The sequence below is a fragment of the Gopherus flavomarginatus genome, chromosome 2 (genome assembly GCF_025201925.1).
Source record: "Gopherus flavomarginatus isolate rGopFla2 chromosome 2, rGopFla2.mat.asm, whole genome shotgun sequence".
Classification (NCBI taxonomy): Eukaryota; Metazoa; Chordata; order Testudines; family Testudinidae; genus Gopherus; species Gopherus flavomarginatus.
The window spans coordinates 272111387-272137492 of NC_066618.1; the positions used below are offsets into that span (position 1 = coordinate 272111387).

General features: G+C 41.1%; 1 protein-coding gene across 4 annotated transcripts in view; it reads right to left on the reverse strand.

Annotated features, from left to right (window-relative positions):
* Window positions 1-26106, reverse strand: part of CSMD3 (CUB and Sushi multiple domains 3) — a 1198342-nt gene that overhangs the window by 409583 nt on the left and 762653 nt on the right. For all 4 annotated transcript variants that reach the window (XM_050940462.1, XM_050940461.1, XM_050940464.1 and 1 more), the window contains 3 exons: window positions 22787-22903; window positions 16147-16362; window positions 15352-15540 (listed from right to left, as the gene is read on the reverse strand). In XM_050940462.1, coding sequence (XP_050796419.1) covers window positions 15352-15540; window positions 16147-16362; window positions 22787-22903 — 522 coding nt within the window. The remainder of the gene's footprint in view (window positions 1-15351; window positions 15541-16146; window positions 16363-22786; window positions 22904-26106) is intronic.

Consider the following 26106-nt stretch of genomic DNA (forward strand, 5'->3'; position numbering starts at 1 on the left):
AGCACCTCACAGCCCCTTCAGATCCTTTATGCAAAGCCCATTCACTGGAGCTTTGCACAGAGGTTACATAGAAAATGAGTTGATATACTGGATCAGGGTCTATCTGGGACAATATCCTCACTCCAGCAGCAGCCAATACTGGATGTATTTGAGAAGTTGCACACCTGTTACAGACTCTGATCTTTAAAAGCTGGGACCTCAGGGAGATATTGTCCTGACGGATGGATTTAAGCCAGGGGTTGGCAACCTATGGCACGCCTGCAAAGGCAGCACACGAGCCGATTTTTACTGGCAAGCTTCTGCCAACTGGGGTCCCAGCCACCGTCGCCGCTCAGCCCGCTGCCTGCCTGGGTGAACGGAATCCTAGGCTGGCAGCAGGCTGAGCGGGGCCAACGGCCAGGACCCCGGCTGGCAGGAGCTGGCGGCTGGAACGCCAGACTGTCAGCTGGCTCAGCCGCTCAGCCCGCTGCCAGTCTGGGGTTCCATCTACTGGCCCCGCTCAGCCAGCTGCCAGCCAGAATGGACGGAACCCCCAGCTGCACCATATGCAGAAAGGGAGAGTATGTGACCCTGATATACCAACATCTATTCATCACTGATTAGCTTACTCCCTGGTCCTGAGGGCCTAACTTTCCATTGTTGTTATTAGTAGAAGAAGCTGCAAGTATTATTAGCACTGTCTAGTGTAATTGTAGATAACTTCATTATCCATTTAAATGTTTAACCCTTTATGTCCACACTTTCATCACACATTCAAGAAAAGGAAATGTTTATGGTACAGCCAGGGGCGGCTCTAAGCATTTTACCACCCCAAGCACGGCAGGCGGGCGTGCCTGCAGGAGGTCCTCCAAAGCCGCGGGATCAGCAGACCCTCTGCAGGCAAACTGCCAAAGGCAGCCTGCCTGCCGCCCTAGCGGCGACCGTCAGAGCGCCTCCAGTGGCTTGCCGCCCCAAGCATGCGCTTGGCGTGCTGGGGCTTGGAACCGCCCCTGAGTACAGTATATTATACATTCATTAGAGGTTACAGTGCAAACATTTAGCCATGGGCACACAGCGACACTGACACTAAGGGATTACATTGCAATAGGCTTCTGAAACTCCTAACATATCAAAATTACTTGTGACTAGTTTAACAAATATTCACATTTGCATTAGCTAATTTATATTAGAAATCATTTACACAAATTGAGATAGGAATTGTACCCAGTATCCATTCAGAGGAAAACAAAATATTTGGATTAATGCACTCTGGTATATACCAATGGCATAATTTAAACACTCTCTTAATCCACCAAAGAAATAAGTACATGCTTACAGCTGGAATTTATGTATAATTATTTAGGACCATATTTTGTCATTCTTTCTCATGCTAAGTAGTGACTTACACTTTGTGAGCAGACTCATTCATATTGATATTACCACTCAAAAAGCAATGCACCTTTTAATCTGAAGAAATGTTGAAGAAATCTGACCCATAACAAATTAGTGGTGGGCATCTTCTATGATGGTCAGATAGAGCCTACATTATGACACTGATTAAAGTGCCATTTTCTACCTCAAGTATCAGAGGGTAGCCGTGTTAGTCTGGATCTGTAAAAGCAGCAAAGAGTCCTGTGGCACCTTATAGACTAACAGACGTTTTGGAGCATGAGCTTTCGTGGGTGAATACCCACTTCCTCAGATGCATGCATCTGAGGAAGTGGGTATTCACCCACGAAAGCTCATGCTCCAAAACGTCTGTTAGTCTATAAGGTGCCACAGGACTCTTTGCTGCATTTTCTACCTCTTCATTCCTTTTTCTGACTTCGCTCACTTATTTCCTCTTTCCCTGAAAGTAAATGTTTTAAATAGGTGCAAAGGGGAGGGGGGCAGGTTAAGGCATTAAAATAAAGGAAAACACTTGGTTTACAAAGCCCAGCTTCCAATGAAAAGGGATAATTCTATTTCCAAGTAAGAGTGGCAACCCACATAAATTAGTCACAAACAGAAGTACCTAACAGGAGGTGTTTCAAAGGGAGTTGAGAGAGGGAATGCAAGAAGCTTTCCTTCAAGGTTCACTTCTACTTGAGATTCCAGAATGACCACGATGAAATGGCTGTGCCATGTTTTCTTTTTTGCCTGAAGTCAGAAGAGACTTCCTGTGTATGAAGTGGAAGTTGGTTACTGTGCTGGAGGAAAAGATTCTTGAACTGGACAATTGAATAGGAGCGGCAAATAGCGATGCTACTGATAATCAGAGAAGCTGAGAAGTTACTAGACTGCTAGTTTTGGGAAATATCAGTACTCCATGTTAAAAGAAGAAAGCAGCTAGCCACCAATGAATCAGAAGGAAGAAGGGGAGGCCTCCTGATTCATACTGAGAAAGTAGCGCAATTGGCTAGTTATCTTAGGTGCCTGTACATGAATGCAAGAAGCCTGGGAAACAGCAGGAAGAATTGGAAGTCCTGGCACAAAGAACTATGATGTGATTGGAATAACAAAGACTTGGTGGGGTAACTCACATGACTGGAGCACTGTCCTGGAGGGGTATAAACTGTTCAGGAAGAACATGAAGGGGAGAAAAGGTGGAGGAGTTGCACTGTATGTAAAAGAGACCAGTATGATTGTTCAGAGCTCCAGTATGAAACTGGTGAAAAGCCTGCTAAGAGTCTTTGAGTTAAGTTCAGATGTGAGAGCAACGGGGTGATGTTGTGGTGGGTGTCCGCTATAGACCACCAGACCAGGAGGATGAGGTAGATGAGGCTTTCTTCTGGAAATTTCTGTTAGTTGTCCAATCACAGGCCCTGATTCTAATAGGGAACACCAATCACTCTGACATCTGCTGGGAGAGCAATACAGCACTGCACAGACAATCCAGGAAGTTTTTGGAGAATGTTGGGGACAACTTCCTGGTGCAAATGCTGGAGAAACCAATTAGGGGCTGTGCTCCTCTTGACAAGCTGCTCACAAACAGGGAATAATTGGTAGGGGAAGTAGAAGTGGGTGGCAACCTGGGCAGCAGCAACCATGAGATGGTCGAGTTCAGGATCCTGACAAAAGGAATAAAGGAGAGCAGCAGAATATGGACTACGGACTTCAGAAAAACAGACTTTGACTCACTTAGGGAACTAATGGGTGGGATCCTCTGGGATGCTAATATGAGGGGGAAATGAGTCCAGGAGAGCTGGCTGTATTTCAAAGAAGCTTTACTGAGAGCACTGGAACAAACCATCCAGATGTGCAGGAAGAAGAGCAAATATAGCAGGCAACCAACTTGGCTTAACAGAGAAATCTTCTGTGAGCTTAAACACAAAAAGGAAGTTACAAGAAGTGGAAACTTGGACAGATGACTAGGGAGGAGTATAAAAATATTGCTCAAGCATGCGGGAGTGTAATCAGAAAGACCAAAGCACAATTGGAGTTGTAGATAGCAAGGGATGTGAAGGGTAACAAGAAGGGTTTCTACAGGTTTTTTAGCAACAAGAAGGTGGTCAGGGAAAGTGTGGGACCCTTACTAAATGGGGAAGGCAACCTAGTGACAGATGATGTGGAAAAAGTTGAAGTACTCAATGGTTTTTTTGCCTCTGTCTTCACAGGCAAGATCAGCTCCCAGACTGCTGCACTGGACAGCACAGTATGGGGAAGAGGTGAGCAGCCCTCAGTCGTGAAAGAACAGGTTAAGGTTAGAAAAGCTAAATAAGTAATAATTGGAGATATACCTATCCCCTAGAACTGGAAGGAACCTTGAAAGATCATCAAGTCCAGGCCCCTCCCTTCACTAGCAGGACCAAGTACTGACTTTTACCCCAGATCCCTAAGTGCCCCCTCAAGGATTGAACTCATAACCCCGGATTTAAGCAGGCCAATGCTTAAACCACTGAGCTAACCCTCCCATCTGCTGCTTTATAAATACTGGTCATTAACCCACTGCACCACTGGAGTCCATGGTGGCAGTCTCATGCGCCCAGCACTAGAACATCCTTGTACTTTCTAAATACTATAGATGACAATTTCCCAACTCAAGAAAAGTTGCATCCAATGGGCAGATTTGACCTCCCACGTATGTTAGACCTCGTCTTGAGAGACAAAGAGGAACTGATCACAAAACTAAAATTAATGGTGGCTTAGGTAAAAGTGATCATGACTTGATCATATTTATAAATGTGCAAACAGAATAAAGTCTAGACCATACACGCACATACACACACATATATACCACGTGTTCGTGCTTTAAAAGGGCCAGTTCCATAAAGCTGAGCCAAATCAGCTGGGAAGAAGAATTTAACCAGAAAAAAAATGTGAATGATAATTGAGAATTGTTTAAGAACACTTTACTAGATACACAAAAAGCCACACTCCTGCAACTGAAGAAGTATGTATTGGATTAAAACAACAATAACAACAAAAACCAGCACCATTTGGTGAAAAAACAGAAGATGAGGCAGCCAAGTTATATGATGATAACACTTTTCCCATTCCACTACTATCTCAGAAGGATGTTAAACAGCAGCTATTAAAGTTAGACATTTTAAAATCTACAGGTCCAGATAACTTGTATCCAATAATTTTAAAACAGTTAACTGAAGAGATCACTGAACTGACCAAGCTGATTTTCTAGAAGTTTTGGAGCACTGGGGAAGTTTCAGAAGACTAGAAGAAAGTTAATTTTGTGTCAATATTTTAAAAGGGGTAAATGGGATGACATGACTAATTATAGGCCTATAAATCTGACAATAATCCCCAGCAGGATAATAGAGTTGCCAATACAGAACTTCATTAATAAAGAATTAAATGATGATAATATAATTAATGCCAAGCAACATGGATTTATGGAGATTAGATCCTATCAAACTAACTTGATTTTTTTTAAATGGGGTTACAAGTTTGGTGGATAAAGGTAACGGTGTTGATATAATATACTTACACTTCTGAAAAGTGTTTTATTTTGTACTGTATGACATTTTGATTGAAAAATAAGAATGATATCAAAGTAACATGGTACACATTAAATGGATTAAAAGCAGTTATGATATGTCTCCAGATATAATCTGTGGAACAATTTGCCAAGGATTCTGATGGATTTTCCATCACCGGCAATTTTAAAATCAAGACTGGATGTTTCTTTTTCAAAAGATCTGTTCTAGAAATCATTTTGGAAAAGTTCTATGGTCTGTGTTATACAGGAGTTCAGACTAGATGATCACAATGGTTCCTTGTGGCCTTGGAATCTATGAACTTTCACTCCCTCCCACTTTTTTCTTTTTTCTTTTTTTCAAAAATGGCAAGAGATTTTAATGTTAACTGAGAGTTAAAAAGCACTTTTGCTAACTGTGAGTTACCTTTTTCCCTGTGGAAAACATCAGGCAACGAGTATTGCTATTATCACTGGAAGTTGTAAAGGGAAACCATGGTTCGCCAATCTATTTGTGCGGGTCAACAAACGTGTGGACAAGAATGAGCCAGTGGATATATTGTACTTGTACTTTCAGAAAGCCTTCACCAAAGGCTCCTTCACCAAAGGCTCATTAGCAAAGTAAGAAGTCATGGGATAAGACGGAAGGTCCTCTCATGGATCACTAACTAGTTAAAAGACAGGAAACAAAAGGCAGGAACAAATGGTCACTTTTCAGAATGGAGAGAGGTAAACAGCAGTATCTCTCAGAGATCTGTACTGGGGCCAGTGCTATTCAACATATTCATAAATGATCTGGGAAAGGGGGCAAACAGGGAGGTGGCAAATTCTGCAGACAATACACAATTACTCAAGATAGCTTAGTCCGAACACATTGTGAGGATTTACAGAGGGATCTCACTAGACTGGGCAACAAAATGGCAGGTGAAATTCCATGTTGATATTGCAAATTAATGCATACTAGAAAACATAATCCCAACTATAGATACAAAAGACTGAGATCTAAATTAGTTGTTAGCACTCAAGAAAGAAATATTGGAGTCATTGTGGATAGTTCTTTGAAAACATCTGCTAAATGTGCAGTGGCAGTCAAAAAAGCTAACAGAATGTTAGAAACCATTAAGAAAGGGATAGATAATAAGACAGTAAATATCATAATGCCACTATATAAATCCATGGTAGGCCCACACCTTGAATACTGAGTGCAGTTCTGATCACCTCATCTCATTAGAACTGGAAAAGGTAGAGCAACAAAAATGATTAAGGGTACGGAACAGCTTCAAAATGAGAACCGATGAAAAAGACTTGGAGATGATGAAAGGGTGATATAACAGAGGTCTATACATGAATGGTATGGAGAACGTGAATTAGGTTGTGTGATCTACTCTCTCATATAACACAAGAACAAAGGGTCACCCAAAGAAATAAACCTGCAGACGGTTTAAAACAAACAAAAGAAAGTACTTCTTCACACAAGGCATAGTCAACCTGGGGAACTCATTGCCAAGGGATGTTGTGAAGGCAAAAATTAGACTTGGGTTCAGAAAAAAAAATTAGATAAGTTCATGGAAGATAGGTCCATCAATGGCTATTAGCCAAAATGATCAGGGATGAAACCCCATGCTTTGGTCATCCCCAGCTTCTGACTGCCCGAAGCTGGGAGTGGACCACAGGGAATGGATCACTTGAAAATTGCTCTTTCTGTTCATTCCCTCTGAATAACCTGGCATTGGCCACTGACAGAAGACAGGGTACTGGGCTAGATAGATCTTTGTATCTGACCCAATATGGCTGTTCTTATGAGATCTAAATGTCTGAGCATAGTCTTCCTGACATCATATTATAAGTCTTGATGAGCTCTTACTCAGAACTGATACTTCCAATAGCTAATAATGATGATGGCCACTACAGTGGTGTAAAGGAACAAAAGAACAGGAATTGCCAGATAGGATCAAACTTGAGGTCCAGCTAGTTCAGTATTCTGTCTCTAACAGTGGATAGGAACCAGATATTTCAGAGGAAGATATAAGAACCCCATAGTATGTCAGGGACCCCGCAGCATATCACAGCATATACTTCAGAGGAAGGTATAAGAATCCTACAGTATATTACTGCTTTAATTTCAAAGTGATTTAAATTACCAATTTTAATCATGATTAAATCTGCAAGCAGGAAAATTTGACATAAATTATCAATTTCAATCTTTCTGTTTGTACTTTTTAGTTATCCTCCTATGGAAAGGGTGATTCTCATTGATTTGTACAATTTGGTACCTCTTTTTCCTAATGACGATACTCTAAATCAGGGATTGGCAACCTTCAGCAAGCGGCCCATCAGAGAAATGCGCTGGTGGGCTGGGATGGTTTGTTTACCAGCAGCGTCCGCAGGTTCGGCCGATTGCAGCTCCCATTAGCCACAATTTGCCATTTCAGGCAAATGGGAGCTGCAGGAAGTGGCAGCCAGCACATACCTCATGATCCCTCTTATTCATCTCCCATCTCTCTTTGTGTGAGAGCTCTTCTATTCTTCTATGCCCTTGATCATTTTCATCACCCTTCTCTAAACTCTTTCTGGTTCAGCAGTCTCCATTTGGAGATGGAGTGAGCAGTACTTCATATTTTATTCCAGATGAGTGCACACATCATGACTACTTATCTTCTTAGTAGCCTCTTGTGATCAACCTTTTCAGAGGCTTTTTGGAAGTCTGAATAAAAACATCACTGATTCTCCTTTATCCACTACTTTATGACACATTCAAGTAACTCTAAGATGTGATTTCCCATTGCAAAGTCTGGAACAGTGGGGAATTCCCACGCCATAAGAGTTTCCTCTACCCATATAAAGCTGGTGGACTAGCACTATACCAGGGTAGCTTAGAGGGTTCAGCTTGGTGGGAGAGTATTGTTTATCTCACAGAATCATATAAGTATGTAATTCCCATTCCTGAGTACTGCCTATTCTAACTTCTGCATATAGTGTTTCTTCAGTTTACTCACTTACCTGTCAGCAAAAGAATGGATCTCATATGTTAAAAATTACAGAACTTTTAAAGTATGCATTCTGCATTCGATAGGGTTCAATTTTACAGATATTAATGGTGCATGAAAACATTTCAAGTGCTCAAAGGAAGAAGATAGAGAATATGTAAAAGAATACAAACAAACCAGATTAGACCAGGGTTATTTATCTATCTCAGCTGCATTTTCCAAAAAGCTTAATTTACATGCCCAAATCCTACTGAATTTCAGTTAGACTTCTTTGAAAATGCAAGTCCCTAGGTTTCGAAGAATTGCATCTTGAAAAGCTGGGCAGGGTTTGCTCTTTGGCAATCAAGTGCTTAAAATCAGAGTTTTTGTTAAGCAGACATTCTCATATTAAAGGAAACTAACCCTTACCTGTCTAAATAATTAAACCTTAGTTTATTAATAAAAAAAGTTATAATGAAATTTTGCCTATTTTGCATATTTTCTTTTTACTTTTCTAACTGCTTGAACACCAAAACCAGATTATTTTCCTGTTTGTTTATAGGCAAGAAGAGGCAGATGGAAGGGATATACTCACCACTGACTTTATGTTCCCTTCACCCCCCAACCTTGCTTTGTTTGTACAGTTTATACTGTTGCACTTTCAGGTTTTTGTTTGTTTGTTTTTGCACTGTTGCGTTAATTAAGGGTTTGCTTATAGTTGATGATTGTAGATTGTTTAGTTAAATTTATTTTAATTATTTTTCCCCACTCGTTCAATTAAATTTTGTTGGTTTTGTTATTGTTATTTCATAATCAAACCCATTTACAATCCATCCATTATGAGACATTATTGCATTTAACTCAGAAAATAATTTAAACAATACTGAGATAATGTATAGCGTTTCACAAAAAAACATAGGGAGTATTCCATTTCCACCATCCATACACGATATACTAGTACTCAAAATCTATTTATCCCAATACCCTCTCCACCGACTAATAGCTGCATACGTTCAGACATGAGACTCAAAATACGAACAATATGCATCCCACACAATATTTCCTAATTTTTTACTGTTTTCTATGGGACAACTTGCTGGCTGCTTGAACTGTGAAACACGTCTCTGAACATCAGCGTTCCACCCATTGTTAAGACTTTCTCTCTTGCTCTCAAATATTGTGCAGAACACAATATGCATTTATAATGGTGGGAACATTGTTGTTGTTTTTCTCCTGCTGCTTCCAGCCTATTTCATAAACAGCACCATCTACCTTTCAAATGGATCACAGGCAGGCCCACAATGGAATAAAGAGACTAATTTTCAGAAGTACTGAAGACCCCACTCTTTCTCCACTAATCTAAATAGAATTGAATTATGAAAGATTCTGATATGGAGGTCAACCAGTCCGTGGAGCACCACAGAGAAATACCGCTTCCAGTTAATAAAATTCTGTGCCCTGATGTGTGTTTGTTTGTGTGGGGAGGGGGTGATGATAGGCCTATGGTTTCCATCAATTCCCCAATACAGTTTGGGAATCCTATGTGTGCAAAGCCATCAATAATTGCCTGAGCGATACCTAGTTTTTCTGACTCAGTGGGACAGCACCTTACCAATATCCGGGCAGGGACACAGGCAGCTGGGCGAATGGTTAGCAACCTAATTCTGGAGGATTGTGTTCAGGTTACCTGCAATCAGGCAGGAGCCAAATGAATTAGTCTGGACAGGAGGGCAGACTGTAGTCATGTGACCAGGAATCAGGCGGGTTAGAGTCTGAAAAGCTGGTTGAGGTATCCAAGCAACAGCCGTTTAGAGGTAAGTTGAGAGGATAACTTCCTGTGCCTCTCTTTGGTTTTAATAGGAAGGCCTGAACAACCAGAGGTCCCAGTTTTCCTCCAGACATGGCCAGGCGAAGTCTCCATGAAGTTGCTTCAGATGTCATGGTCTCCCCATTTGATGGGTGAGTGCTGAGCATGGAGGTGCCAATTTACTAGGAACCCTGCAGACCCAGGTTTGAGACCCATGGGGTCATGAGAATCTGTGGCGTAGCAGACCTGCATAAGAATGAACCCAAAAATTGCTCTCTCCAGGCCAAATGGTTGGCAACAGGGATGTATTCTAGGATGGTCAGATGGCAGTGGTGACCTGCTTTTCCATAGCTATGCGGCACCACATATTGGTATACTGTTACTGCAGCTCCAAGGTCAATTCTGCACAGAGCTTGAAAAAAAAGTAACCTCTCTCCACCCAGAAGTTTTCTTGCCATTGCTGATCATCCCAGGTTTGCAGAATGATCTTTTCCCAGCAATCTATGCATATTTCTTAGCCTATAAACAACGCTGAATGCTGCATCACTGCATCACTTATCCAGGAACCAGTCCTCTAGCTCCAACAGCGGGGTGGTGCTGTTGTTGCTTGCTGCTGTTTGGTGTTAGGATAGGAAAATTCCATAATATATGCAAAAAAAATTTTGTCAGCAACATAGGAGACTTATATAGTTTTTGTCCACATTAGAACCAATTATACAGTCCTAACTTCCTAGGTGTAATTTTTAGCCTCTCTCTCCTTTCACTAGATAACTCATATTTTACAATATAGCACAAGTTCAGTAAATCTCTCTCTCTCTCTCTCTCTCTCTCTCTCACACACTCACAATTCTCTCAAGCACTGATATGAATTCCCTCTTCCTTTCAGAAAACAATAAAATATTATTTCCAATAACCAAGGTTTGAGGAACTAGAAGTTACAGAACAGGTGCAAATTCTAAACCCATATATCAGGCAAGAAAAAGACGACTGAAGCATATGGAAAACAAATTGGGTTTTTAAATTTCTGTTTGAATCAGGGACATAATCTTGATAAAATGTGTCAGATCTGAATGCAAAGGGCACCAATGGGTCAGGAAGGTCCGTAGACAGGGAAGTTCAAAAGTACATCATCATGGCAAAACTAATTAAATGTCATTTAAAAAAATGTCCTTTATGTGTTACTAATTATCAGAACTGACTGAACCACTTACAAGGAATAATCTATTTTATACATTTAATGTCTTCTGCTTGAGGAATGACCATGAGATAATAGATTTTTTTTATTTTATTATTTATTCATTTTGTAATTGATATTACCTCAGGGTGGCTAACACACATTAGATGATGAGAGTCATTCTGTAGAGGCTGTGAAACATCTCAACAGCAGTAACCATAACCTAGGTTTCTAATTGGGATGAATGTGGAAAACAATGGGGAAAACCAAAGATTTACTTCTCAGAAAATCTTTTTTAAATTTATATTCAATATAATGAAGGGAAACAATTTAAACACAACATTATCCATGGAAGGAGCAATCTGTGGGAGGAAATATTCATTAAAATAGACCTATTTTGTGAGGGAAGACTATTGCTTCATAAACACACAAAACACAAAGGTTGATTAGAAGTTAATTCACAGCTAATCTGCAGCACTCTCTCTCTCTCTCTCTCACTCACACACACACACACACACACACTTTTATCCACTTCAGGAAATTTAAACTGCAGGGCTTTTTTTATTCCTCCTTCATATTTATCTTTAAGCAAAAGCTGCTAATTTATTGTGCCTTTAAAGGTCTGTCAGGGTAGGCCTGGGTAGTCTTAGGCCTTGTCTACACTACAAAATTTTGTCAGCAAAAGCTGCCTTTTGCCAGCAAAACAGGAGAGGTGTAGACACTAAAAAACTACCTTTGGCAGCAAAACTCTGTTGTTTTGCCGACAAAATAAAACCATGTCAAGAGGGCATAAAGCTTTTTGCAGCAAAGCACACAGTGACACTTTGCTGCTTTTATACAAGAGTTTGTTTTGTTGACACAACTGGCTTCCACCAGTATCTGCTCTGCTCACTGTTTTGCTCTCTGCTGCCCTGCAGGCATGCACCCCTCTGCTTTCAAAGCTCTGAGAAGTATCTGACAGATGAGCATGCTGCTCCATTTGGGAAACGAGCAAATTATCAGCATGGAATTCTCCTGTTCTGCCCTGTATTAGGAACACAGCTTCATGAATATGCATACAGCAGGCAGACTGCTGCTGCAGGGAGCGGGGAAGGGGAAGGAGGAGGAGGGGACTGCTGCTTTGACATTGCTCAGCACAGAGAGCTCACAGAGCTGATCAGTTTGCCGCTCCCGGCAGCTGAGGCGGCTGTGGGAGAACCATAGGCAGGCAGGCAGGCAGAGCGGGCTGCTTCAGGAGAGAGTGCTGTGTGCAGCAGAGCTGGGCTCCCCTTGCCTCAGGATAGGTTGATCAGCCTGCTGTCTCTCCCACCCTAGACACACTGCTCTCCCCCTCCCACTCCCACACTTCAGTTGAAAAAAAAAACTGAAAATATACTAGGATGGACCTGGAATGATGATATTGAGAAACTTGCATCATGTGACTCTGTACCTGCCCCATGAGGCATTGCAAACCCTTCCCAAAGCACCCTGTGGATAGCTACCACAGGGTATGTCTACACTACGGGATTATTCCGATTTTACAGAAACCAGTTTTGCAAAAAAAGATTGTATAAAGTCGAGTGCACGCGGCCACACTAAACACATTAATTCAGTGGTGTGCATCCATGTACCGAGGCTAGCGTCGATTTCTGGAGCGTTGCACTGTGGGTAACTATCCCGTAGCTATCCCATAGTTCTCACAGTCTCCCCCGCCCATTGGAATTCTGGGTTGAGATCCCAATGCGTGATGGTGCAAAAACAGTGTCACAGGTGATTCTGGGTAAATGTCGGTACTCAATCCTTCCTCCATGAAAGCAACGGCAGACAATCATTTCACATCCTTTTTCCCTGGATTGCCCTGGCAGATGCCATAGCATGGCAACCATGGAGCCTGTTTTGCCTTTTGTCACTGCCACCATATGTGTACTGGATGCTGCTGACAGAGGCGGTACTGCAGTGCTACACAGCAGCATTCATTTGCCTTTGCAAGGTAGCAGAAACGGTTACCATCCGTATTGCACCGTCTGCCATTGTAAATTGGCAATGAGATGATGGTTATCAATCATTTTGTACCGTTTGCAATTGGAAAGTGGCGATGACGGTTATCAATCATTTTGTACCATCTGCTGCTGTCATGGGTGCTCCTGGCTGGCCTCACTGTCGTTGCTGTGGGCGCATGGACAAAAATGGAAATGACTCCCCGGGTCAGTCCCTTCTTTATGTTTTGTCTAAAAATAGAGTCAGTCCTGCCTAGAATATGGGGCAAGTCTACTGGAGAGCCAGAGAGCAGAGCCGCTCCGGGTCAGAGCCCCAGAGATCACACAGAAATGATGAGCTGCATGCCATTCTAGGGGGTGCTCCTGCAACAATCCCACCTGCTGCTTCCCTCCTCCCCCAAACCTCCTGGGCTACTGTGGCAGTGTCTCCCCAATTGTGTGATGAAGTAATACAGGAATAAGAAACACTGACTTTTTAGTGAGATAAAATGAGAGGGAGGAAGCCTCCCGCTGCTATGATAGTCCAGGCAGTACAGAATCTTTTCTTTAGACTTGAAAGCGGGGGTAGGGGGGCTGATAGAGCTCAGCATCCAATTGCTATAATGAGGACAGTTACCAGCTGTTCTGTACCGTCTGCCGGGAATGACCGGGAGTCATTCCCATTTTTACCCAGGCCCCCCCAGCCAACCTCACCGAGGCCAGCCAGGACCACTCACGGGATGATGACTATTTTGTACTGTCTGCCATCAGGAAGAGAAGGGGAGGGGATGCTGCTGTTCAGCGCCGCAGCACCGTGTCTACCAGCAGCATGCAGTAGACATACGGTGACATTGAAAAATGGAAAGAAACCATTTTTTTCCCTTTTCTTTCACCGGAGGTGGGGGGGAAGTGGGGCTAAATTGACGAGATATACCCTGAACCACCCCAGGCAATGTTTTTGACCATTCAGGCATTGGGAGCTCGGCCAAGAATGCAAATGCTTTTCAGAGACTGCGGGGACTGTGGGATAGATGGAGTCCTCAGTCTCCCCTCCCTCCCTCCCTCCCTCCATGAGCGTCCATTTGATTCTCTGGCTTTCCGTTATGCTTGTCACGCAGCACTGTGTTGAGTCCCTGCTGTGGCCTCTTTCTATCATAGCCTGGAGAGTTTTTCAAATGCTTTGCCATTTTGTCTTCTGTAATGGAGCTCTGATAGAACAGATTTGTCTCCCCATACAGCAATCAGATCCAGTATCTCCCGTACGGTCCATGCTGGAGCTCTTTTTGGATTTGGGACTGCATCGCCACCTGTGCTGATCAGAGCTCCACACTGGGCAAACAGGAAATGAAATTCAAAAGTTCGCAGGGCTTTTCCTGGCTACCTGGCCAGTGCATCTGAGTTCAGATCGCTTTCCAGAGTGATCACAATGGTGCACTGTGGGATCCCGCCAGGAGGCCAATACTGTCGATTTGCGGCCACATTAACCCTAATCCGACATGGCAATATTGATTTCAGAGCTACTCCTCTCGTCGGGGAGGAGTACAGAAACCAGTTTAAAGAGCCCTTTATATCAATATAAAGGGCCTCGTTGTGTGGATGGGTGCAGGGTTCAATTGGTTTAACGCTGCTAAATTCGGTTTAAACGTGTAGTGTAGACCAGGCCACAGTGCACTGCTCTCTGTGTTGATGCAAGAGCTGTTTTAATTAAAGCATTTTTATGAAAGTGGCATAATTTTGCCAACAAAATTTTGTAGTGTAGACAATGCCTTAAATTCCACCTGAGAGACAAGGTGGGTGAGGTAATATATTGTATTGGACCAACTTCTGTTGGTGAGAGAAATAAACTTTAGGCCTTACATAGAGTTCTTCTGCAAGCTTGAAAGTTTGTGTTGCTCACCAATAGAACCTGATCAAATAAAAGATATTACCACTCCCACCTTATCTCTCTAATACACTGGGATTGACATGGCTACAACAAAACTTAAATTACACCTGTCATACAAGAAGGATCTTTCCTTCCCATGCCCCCACACACATACTCAATGCTATTCACCCCACATGGAAGGAATGAGCTAGAGGGATGGTCATTCATTTATTTATATTAATATAGCACGTTAAAAATGTCTATACATGAGCAATAGATACTCTAATGAATTGACAATTAACTCTACATCTCCTGTACAGGTGTCACCTAGAAGCTTAAATATTAATTTAAGTGCCTATTGTTTGGCATCCAAGTTAGAAAAATGTTGGCCTAAATTTGTATTCCTGTTTCTGAACCTAACACTAATCACCAGTATGGAAAAGAGGAGCATTATCTTCTAAACATGTAATTACCTAGGAAGTGTCTCCAAGAATTGTCTGTGCAGTTGGTATGCCAGTTCAAATACAGAGTTAAAAAAAAAAGAAAAAAGGAAATAATATGGAAGAAACATGGAAAATGTAAAAAGTACTGTGAAAATTAAGAGGTGTGTTACCATGCTTATCCATGCTATATATCTGCAACTCCATGGACAATGACTACACGTACAAGCAAATGAAAGCAGCTGACCACGTACCCACACACCTTGGCAGAGGTGCACTCCATACACGTCGGCCACCACCAAGACAGATAATCTCCAAAGCTCCTTCTAGACGGTATCCAGATGAACAAGAGAATGTCAGAGTATCACCGACTCCAAAGCTAAATCCTATTCGGTTACCAAACTGTGGAATCCCAGGATCCTCACAAGGTTCAAGATTATATTCTGGAAATAAACAAGCAAACAAAAAATCAGCTTCTATGTGGCAAGAACTGCAATTGTTTACTCTCTGTCCACCTTATTTTTGCCATACACACTATTATTTTGCACACATTTCCACCTGACCATCAATTTAGCCTTTAGAACCATACACAAAATGAATGAACATACACTAAATAGGTGAGTGATTCAGCTGCAGTTTGAAAATTAGATTAATATACATGTTCATAGCATTTGTAAGATGCCTAACACAACATGAATTATCGTTCTTATAATAGCCATAAATGTCTCAGACACACAAAACAAACTGTATATCATGATCAATTTGCTAAAGGACTCATTTGGAATATCAGTACTTGAAATTAGGCTTGCTCCATTTTTTTTTTCCACCCTCAGCAACATACCGTACAGCTTGCTGTCTGTTTTACTTCTTAAAATGTGTACTACAAATGCCTCAACAGAGATATAAGGATTTAATTTCTTAAGGTACAACACAAGCAATTGTGTTATTTTACAAAACATTACTCATTCAGACCAGTTTTGGATCTCTCTCTTTTCACAAAAAGTTGAATTTTCTTCACTTTATACAAATAGCTCATTTCATCCCCTTACCAGAGAAAGTAATGTTAAATCCTTCATATGATATTGAAAAATCTGAAATAAAGCGCAACTGAGCCCTGAAATTTCCATAGAGACCAGCGTTGATTGCCAAAGGAAGTTCTGATCCAGTCAGGCGTGCTAGTGGCTGAGTGAAACTGCCATTCTCTGTAATTAGTAAGTAGTCGTGATGGTCTTCTAAATGAAAGGTGTGAAAGGTGAACTGCACTCCTGTTAGAAACAAATATATATTTACATATCACAGTGTTAACATGAATGTAATTATATCACTGCTTAAATCTGTGCATTTCATTACAAATGTTGATTCAGAAAATTAAACTAATCCAATATTCTAATATATACGTTCAACCTGCTAGGTTATCTAATCTATCTATCTATCTAGCCATTCATTCATTCATGTTGGTTGGGGTGGAATTTTTTTGTTTTGTTTTGTTTGTTTTTTAAACTTCTCTATTATAGCTACCAGATTTGGATATTTGCTTTTGATAATTCACTGAAACACAAGCCTTTTCCTTCTATTTAAAACCAACTAATGTCTTGTTGTGAGACATCAAATTTTGCTACATTTCAAAGTAAGTGCCCCCCAGGCACACAGGCTGGTCTAATGGACTGGCAGGGCTAGCTGTGAAGGAAAGGATCACTTACAATAGATGGCTAGCATTAGAAACATTTGAGTTCTGTTTGGGACAGTTTCTGAGAACTGGTCCGCTAAAGGTCCCAGCAGGAGATTTGGATGAAAGGCAGGAGGTATATGCATCCACTCTCTCCCAATCTGCTCTCCTCTTTTTCTCTCTTCCAGCCTGTTTCCCTCTTGGTTTTGATTTCCTTTTGTTTGTTTGTTTTGTTTTAACATGAGCCATAAAAATCCATTAGCTGGAAATATGGAGGTTAATATCGGAATCCAAGCATTGTGTAAATATCTTGATCTATTCTCATTTCAGCTGGATGGTATTTTTGTATTTGTTCTATAGACTGGATTTGTTCTAACTAGAATTTTTTTGTTATAAGAACACAGATTGAACATGTTTGTTAAACAACAACTATAACATATATAAATATAAAACCAAGTAATATGTCATATGTTTGAATTTTGATGAAAAAGTCCAAAATGTTTACGTAGAATTTAACAGTTGGATTTCATTTTCTCACCAATTTCACAAAAATACAAAATACCTTGGTCGAGATACTGTGCTGCGGGGAGGACGGGAGTGGGTTGAAGGCAGCAGAAACCTAGGTTATACTTAGCCTGCTCTACGGTACTGGAAGATCTTTTTCACTAGGGTGATCACCATGGTCAGCTATACCAACTTCAAGACTGCTTTGCACCAGCAATACAATTATTGCAAGTAATGTGCAGATGTAACACACTTTGAGTTGTATCTATATCTACATGATGAATAGCGACAATTGTCATCAGAGGGGTAGAAGACGTAGATCTTGTAGAAATATGGAGGACTATCCCAAAGGGGAAAAAAACAAAACTATAGATCATTAGTCAATAATGAGAAAAATCACGACCAATGGTGCAGCTGTTCTTTTACTTCTTTACTGTACTATAGTCTTGTTGGATGGAATAGTGACACTTCTATGCTTTCTATCTGTTTGGGGATATTTGGAGAGAAGAGAGTGTTGTGGAAATAAGTTAATGGTAACAAGAAAAAGAAAGAACGAAAGAACGAAAGAAAGAAAGAAAAAGAAAAAGAATACAAGCGCCAAATAAGCAGAGTTTCATATGGTTTTCTTTAAATTTGAAAGAGACAGACCAAAATCAAGGAAAGAAGGTGTAATAGCTACAATCTTGGAGAAAAGGAGGAGGAAGCAAGCATTACAGCAGTAATGAAAGCAGAGACAGAGGCAACTAATGACGTGTAGCTGGTGGCAAGGGAAGATGCTAACATCTCTTTTTCCACTGTCAAAAAGCCACAGGCAATGTTCCTTATACTTTCATAGGCAACATTACAACAGCCCTCCAGTACTTACTTTGTCTCTTTCTCCTAGTCATATATTGGGATCACTTTATTACAAACATTTCTTTACAGCTGGAGTGCTCAGTAGCATCTTATTAAGATCTGGTGTTGCTCTGTTAACATCTCTCCCATTATGGGACTAAATTTTTCAAGATCAGGGCTGTTCAGATCAGCGCTAGCTCCAGGCACCAGCGCTCCAAGCATGTGCTTGGGGCGGCAAGCCACGGGGGACACCCTACCAGTCCCTGTGAGGGCAGCAGGCAGGCTGCCTTCGGCAGCATGCCTGGGGGAGGTCCACTGGTCCCGCGGTTTAAGTGGCAATTCAGTGGCAGGTACGCTGAAGCTGCGGGACGGCAGCACCTCCCGCAGGCAAGCCGCCAAAGGCAGCCTGCCTGCCATGCTTGGGGTGGCAAAAAAGCTAGTTCAGATACTGCTGTTAAACTTATTGCTGCAAGAGGTGCCTTAGATCATGAGTGCCTGATCAACGATAATGTGATGTTTAATGTTCATGGCTCTGGTGCCACATGGTGATGAGTTTGAGCTGCTTTATCCTTACTGAAAGCTGCATGGTGATAACAACTTGCAGCACATACTCCCATTAACCATAATCATGCCTGGATCACATCACAGGATCCCCCTCTTTCTATTTAATAATAAACTACCATTTATTTCTCCCCTCTCTCAACAACTTGAATGGTAAATAATAATAGGAACGGGTCAGTATAAAGAACAATCTGGACCGCTTGGTAAGGTAGGCTTATATGAATAATATGTATTTTAATATAGTCATGTGCAAAGTCAAACATTGAGGGTGAGCGACTGTATCATGGAATGCTGTGGCACTAAAAAGATCTGATGGCTGGAAGTTGAAGCTGGACAAATTCAAACTAGAAATGATATGCACATTTTTAAACAGTGAGGGTAATTAATCATTGGAACAACTGATCTAGAAATGTGGCAGATTCTCCATTATGTACAGTCGTTAAAGCAAGACTGGATGTTTTTTTAAGATGTGTTACATCTCAAACAGAAGTAATGGGCTTGATGCAGAAATTACTGGGTGGGGTTTCCTAGCTGTATTATGCATAAAGTCAGACTAAATTATCTTAATAGACTTTTCTGTCATTAAAAGCTATGAAACTATGAACAAAAACATAGATCCATTTTGGATAATTACTTATTCTCTCTTCTCTCAATTCACACCATGAAAGACCCTGACCTTTTTGTACACAAATCCTGTCCCTACTTTACCATAGATTCCAGGGAGAGATTTATGGCAGTGTCTCAAAACAATGGGATACTCAGCAGTTTCAGCTAAGTTTCACTTTGAGTTATATTCAAACCCAGAACTCAAAGTCTAATTCAAGAGGATGTTTCAATCGCTTTCCCAGTTTGTGATGACATTTCTAAACACCAAAGTACATCTCAATTGTTGTTGCACAACTCAGTTCTTAGCAGAAAAATGGTCTAATCATTTTAATGTGCACTGTGTGACAGATTATGCTATCTCGGGAGAAAAAGTTTAAAAGAAATGTTTTGGGCAGGGATTTGTTTTGTTTTCATAAATAAGATAAGAAGATATATAACACTCAAGCTTTCTCTTTCAGTGTTATGAACTTAGTTGTTTTGATGAAAAATCTTCCATTAGTTCATAAATTTAATTGTAAATTTGATATGTCATAGACAGTATCATTTCACAGAGAACATAAGAATAATATTGTTATTGTAATAAAGTAAAATAAAATACAAAAGATGACATGCTTTTTTTAAACTTAAAAAACACAAACAAATATCATGCCATAATATACACATCCCTCCCTTTATCACATAAGAGCTGTTTGAACACATATAATAGTTATTTGCAGAAGCATTTTGCATGTTTCTACCAAAAGATTTATGTGCTTGTTTTTCAGTTACTTCTAGAAGTTTTACTATTTAATATTACTAGGTTTTTGTTAGATACATATGGATTTTAATAGTGGCCCATGAGAAATATATTTAAGGTATATTTAAGACTACCTATAGTCTGGGGCATAGATGAGAAGTGTAGTTAAAATACATGTCTTTATTTGCAGGTCACATTTAATGTTTTATTAATATAATTTTTGCATGCTTGCAGGCTAAGTATTAATTGTTGCAGTGTCATAGCACTTTGTGTTGGTTAAGCAGTCGAACCTGTGCTTCATGATTTGCATATTCATATCCAGGAAGTGATGGACCTATTGGAAGGAAGGCTTAGCCCTGATATGGAATGTTATTGCCCTTGCTTTTCTGACAGGGAGGTCCTTTCAGGTCATTCAGTCACCCATTTGATAACATTCCTTGTGCTTTCACACGTAACTGGGGAGATCACATGAAGGTTGTCATCTCATTCACCAAGATGTGAATTCACTGCTACTCTCCGACCCATATCCAAGAAACATTTCTGCATCCATATGTCAATGCTACATGGCAATGGAAAGGACACCAGCCCTCACTGGATTGAATTGTGGGCCACTTGTGATTCTCCAAACAAAGACCTGATTGAATATCCAACAAAACAAGTCCCAGGATTCTGCCTTCTGCACAGGGAGTGGACTTCACTCATCTGCATGCAGATAATGGATCGAAGATACGTAGATTTCCTCCACAAATGGAAAATCAAAGAATCACCAGATTGTGACTGTGGTGAGATACAAACCATATGACACATCATGGAAAACTGCCCCATTAACACTTAATGTGGAAGTACAAGGGGGATCCACCTAGCTACTCCAGAAATATTAGATGGGCTTTCAAATCTTAACATTCAATTACAGTCACAGCCTGTTGCTTTCCAAATGGCATCCAAAAGAAGAAGAAGTGTTAATTAAATTTGTATTTACACTGAAGGAAATCTGAAGCCTTAAATGCCTTCTTATTTAATGTATGGATGTGCATTTTTAAACCATGCTAACGTACTGTGCCCCAGACCTGCAAATAGTCAGCACTACGCTACCAATAAGAAATCTGGCAACAGCTGAGAAAAAACATAAAAGCAATATAGAAAATTTAATTAGAAAAAGATACTGTTGCCAGTTAAAAATGGGACAAAAATGAAACTTGTTGACCTCCTTCATGCCTAATACATGTTACACTGTAGCTTCAGCCTTTGAGACCATCAACAACACCTCTTCTTGAAATCTTACCCTGCTTTGGCTTCTGTGACTCAGTCATCTCCTGATTCTCCTGCTACCTCTCTATCTACTCCTTCAGAATGTCCTTCAAAGGATCTTCCTCACTCCCTCTCCAAATTTTGGTGGAGATTTAAAATGTCCTTTTCTCTTTTCTCTCTGCACCTTATCTCTGGGTACTCTCCTTTGAAAAAACAAATTCAGCTGAATGATGATGATACATAGATCTACTGCTCTACTCCAGATGGTCTCCTTCTGTCCAGACTATATTATCAGCCTGTCTCTCTGACATCTCCTCATGGATGTCTAGCCCTTAACTCAAGATGAATATGGCTAAAAAAGAGCTTTTAATCTTCTCCCAAGCCCTCACCATTGCTTCCATTTTTGATCACTGTGGGTATCACCACCATCCTCCCTGTCACTCAGACCATAACATTTCTGTATAACAACTTATAAAGCCTTTTTTTCCCCTTCCATCCAAATAAAACTCTCTAGGCTCTCACCATCTTGCGTCTTAATTACTGCACAATCATTTTCTGTAGCCTTGACAAATGCAAAAACTTTTCACACTGATAACCATTCAGAATGCTACAAAGATCGTTTTCCTAACCCATTGCTGTGCCATGTCACCCCTCTTTTTGCATCCCTCCATGGGCTCCCTCTTCTCTTATCATATCAAACAAACTATTTGACTTCACTTTTCAGGCCCTTCATCATGTATCCCCTACCCTACCTATCAACTCTTGTATGCTATTTAGACACCATTTGTCACTGTCAACTGGCCAACAATGCCAGCCTTCATCACCCACTTGTTTAATTTTCAAACAAGCATCTTGATGCTTTTCTCTATGCTGCCTGTCTTGCTTGGAAGTATCTCTCCATAAGCATCTGCTAAGCCATCTCATTGACATCCTTCAAAGCCTCCCTTAAACTCTCCTTTGCTGTAATGCCTAAAAAAACTTGACAACAGTTAAATGGATGGTGTGCTGTTGCTGCTACCTATTATGCTGAAAATATTGTCTCATTGTTTCCTTGTGTTCCTTTGATTATCTGTCTGTATCCACCTGTTGTCTCCTGTCTTACACTTAGATTGTAAGGTCCTTGGGGCAGGAGCCATCTTTTTGTCCTGAATTTGCACAATGCCTTGCAGAATGGGGTCTTTGTCCACAACTGGGACATATAAGTGCTGCCACAGTATAAATCATAATTAGTAATGTTTATAATAAATCTCCCAGTTCATCAATGCTAACCTGGTTTTGCATATGGGGCATGAAATAGCAAACTAAAATAAAGAAGACAAACAAAAATACACCTCTACCCTGATATAACGCTGTCCTCAGGAGCCAAAAAATCTTACCGCGTTATAGGTGAAACCGCATTATATCGAACTTGCTTTGATCCTCTGGAGTGCGCAGCCCCACCCCCATGGAGCACTGCTTTACAGCGTTATATCCAAATTCATGTTATATCAGGTCACATTATATAGGGGTAGAGGTATACAATTACATTTCTTACCTTTTCCATGGGTGACATCCACAGTCCATGTACAATTCAGTGAATTTGGGTACAATTCAGGATAACCAGGGGATAAAATCGTTCCACTAGGTCCTCTAACATCTCCTCCACATAAGGCTAAGAAAAATAAAGGGACATATTAATACAATACACATGTAAAACCTAGACATGTAAAAGAGCAAATAAAGTTATCGTCTCTTTTTAAACAATGATCTATATGAGTGAGTCTACAATTTCCTCTGCAGCAAATATCTAATTTTAGCTAAAATTTACACAAAGTGATCAGAAATTAAATATGATAAATTAATTGCTAAGGTGATTTTATAAATATCATCAAAATGATTTGCTACTTACACTAATTGTTTTCTGAGAATTCCTTATGAAAAATGTATTCTTCTTATAAATAAATAATTTACATTTTCAGAATCATAGTGACAGTGACACACATTATTGTAAGTCTTAAAAAGAGCCAAAGATCTAATAGGACAGAAATGATTGCCCAAAGTGAACAGAAGAGTGAACATCTCACAATTCCTTATCCTGAAGTTTCCATCTGATAATGGGAAGAGACTATGAGCACATACTCTGGTCAAGGTCAGGTGAGATGAAGGAGTGCACATATTCCTATTGCTATAGCTCCTGCCAGACAATTTTTCCCCTTCTTTTTGCCTCTACAAGTGCTGAATTTAACTTATACAGATTTTAATATAAATCTTTCCTTAGATTTCAACAAAAGCTGGATGAGGCCCACACAGGGACAAAAGCACCTGATTTTATGGAAGTCACAAGCCTACATCAAGTTAAGGACAGAACTCTAGATAAAGAGGTAATCAAATGGTCTAGTGGCCCATTCATAATGACCATCCTAGCCTATTATCAGAGATTATAGGGTTACAAGGGTTATTATAGGGTTACAAGGGACTGCTGGGGTCATCTAGTCTAACCCCCCTGCTAAGATGCAGGATTTGTTGTGACTAAACCATCCAACACAAATGGCTATCCAGCCTCCTTTTTGAAAACCTAAACTAAAGGAGATTCCATGTGTTCCCTAGGCATTTTGTTCAATTGTCCTACTGTTCTTACAGTTGGGAAGTTTTTCCTGCTAAACTGTAGTTTGAACCTTGAGAAGGTATAAATAAATGTGCAGTGCCACTCACTGTTGAAGGATCAGTGGAAGATAATACATAAGCATACGTGAATGCCTTTCTTTCTTCCCTTTGAATACCAAATGTGTGTCTCTTACTACAGATGTTAATGGTGGCTGCCAATTTCAGAATAGGTAATTGTATGGGATAGTTACCAGCTTTATCAAGATTACCAGTGAATAACAACCAGAAGATTTTTTGAAGTTTGTATTTTCACTGGTGTCATAACCTAGTCCCAGATTTGGACCTTAGAGTCCAAAATATGGGGGTTAGCATGAAAACCTCCAAGCTTAGTTACCAGCTTGGACCTGGTAAAGCTGCCACCACCCAAAAATTTAGAGTGTTTTGGGGCACTTTGGTCCCCCCAAAAACCTTCCCTGGGGACCCCAAGACCCAAATTTTTTGAGTTTCACAGTGGGTCTCTGGTAACACAGACGGGGCGTCTGTGGATGGCTCAGGAACAGGAATGGGTCTGGAAGCTTGCCTGGTTTGGCTACGTGTAACCATTCCCACTTGCTTGGCCTGCTTCACCTGGTTGGCCAAGTCTTCCCCCAGTAGCATGGGGATAGGATAATTGTCATAGACAGCAAAAGTCCACATTCCTGACCAGCCTTTGTACTGGACAGGCAGTTCAGCGGTAGGCAAGTCTACAGCTTGTGACATGAAGGGGTAAATTGTCACTTTGGCCTTTGGGTTGATGAATTTGGGGTCTACGAAGGATTGGTGGATAGCTGACACTTGTGCCCCCGTGTCTCTCCATGCAGGAACCTTCTTTCCGCCCACTCTCAAATTTTCCCTTCGCTCCAAGGGTATTTGAGAGGCATCTGGGCCTGGGGATCTTTGGTGTGATGGTGGTGTAATGAACTGCACTCGGTTGGTGGTCTTTGCGCAGTTGGCCTTGATATGTCCCAGTTTATTACACTTAAAGCATCGTTCAGCTGACTGGTCACTGGGTCGAGGTGAGTTACTGGAGACTGGTGAGGTGGAAGAATAGTGTGTCTGTGGCTTTGCTTAGGTTGTAGGTGGGGTTTTTGGCTGCCCTCGGTTGTAGGGTTTATGGTCGGTGTGCCCTCTGGGGTATTCGTTCCCCTTGACAGTAGCTTTCTTGCTTTCTGCCACTTCCATCCATCTGGCTCCAATCTCCCCCGCCTCGGTGAGATTTTTGGGTTTTTCATCTTGTATGTACCGTGTTATGTCCTCAGGAACACCATCCAAGAACTGCTCCATTTGTATGAGGAGGTGCAGTTCATTCAAGGATTTAACATTGTGTCCTGATATCCAGGCCTCATAATTTTTCCCAACGTAGTAGGCTTGTTTGGGAAATGACACATCTGGTTTCCACTTTTGGGTTCTGAAACGCCGACAGGCATGATCCGGGGTTATCCCCATTTTGTATCTGGCCTTGGTTTGAAAAAGTTTATGTTCTCCTTAGGCATTTCAGCTGCCACCTCTGCTAAAGGTCCACTGAGCTGTGGCCTCAATTCTACCATGTACTGGTTTTCAGGGATACTGTACCCAAGACAGGCTCTTTCAAAATTTTCCAAGAAGGCCTCAGTGTCATCACCTGCCTTGTAGGTGGGAAATTTCCTGTGATGTGGAACCATAATTGGTGAAGGGTTGTTAGGATTGGCTATGTTTTGCTTAGCCTTTTCTAATTCCATGGCCTGTCGGTGGGCTTCCCTCTGGAGTTCCCACTCTTTTTATTTCCAGCTGTTTTTGGTGGTCTGCATCTTTGGCTTTTTGCTCTCTTTTGTAGGCTGCCTCTTTGGCTGCTTGTTCTCTTTTGTAGGCCACCTCTCTGGCTGCTTGTTCTCTTTTGTAGGCCACCTCTTCTTCTTGTAATTTTTTGAGGTGGGCTGCATTTTTGATCTGTTCTTCTCTTTCTTTTAGCTCCATCTCTTTTTGTTTTATTTCTAGTTCCTGTATTTTTTTTTTCATTTTTCGCCTGTGCTCAGCGTCTTTGATTTGTCCTTCGGCCTCCATTTTTGTCTTGTTAGGCATGGTTCCTGTTTTCTTGTGTTGGGGTGCCCTCCGGTGTTTATCTTCTGAACTGCAGGTTCTCTGTTGCCTCCTGGGGTCTGCCTAGCAACAGTGCCTTTTTCCCTTTCTTCCTTTAGCTAATTTTTTCAGTGTAAAGTAAACCAGAAAAACCACTTTATTTGCATGTGTATTGTG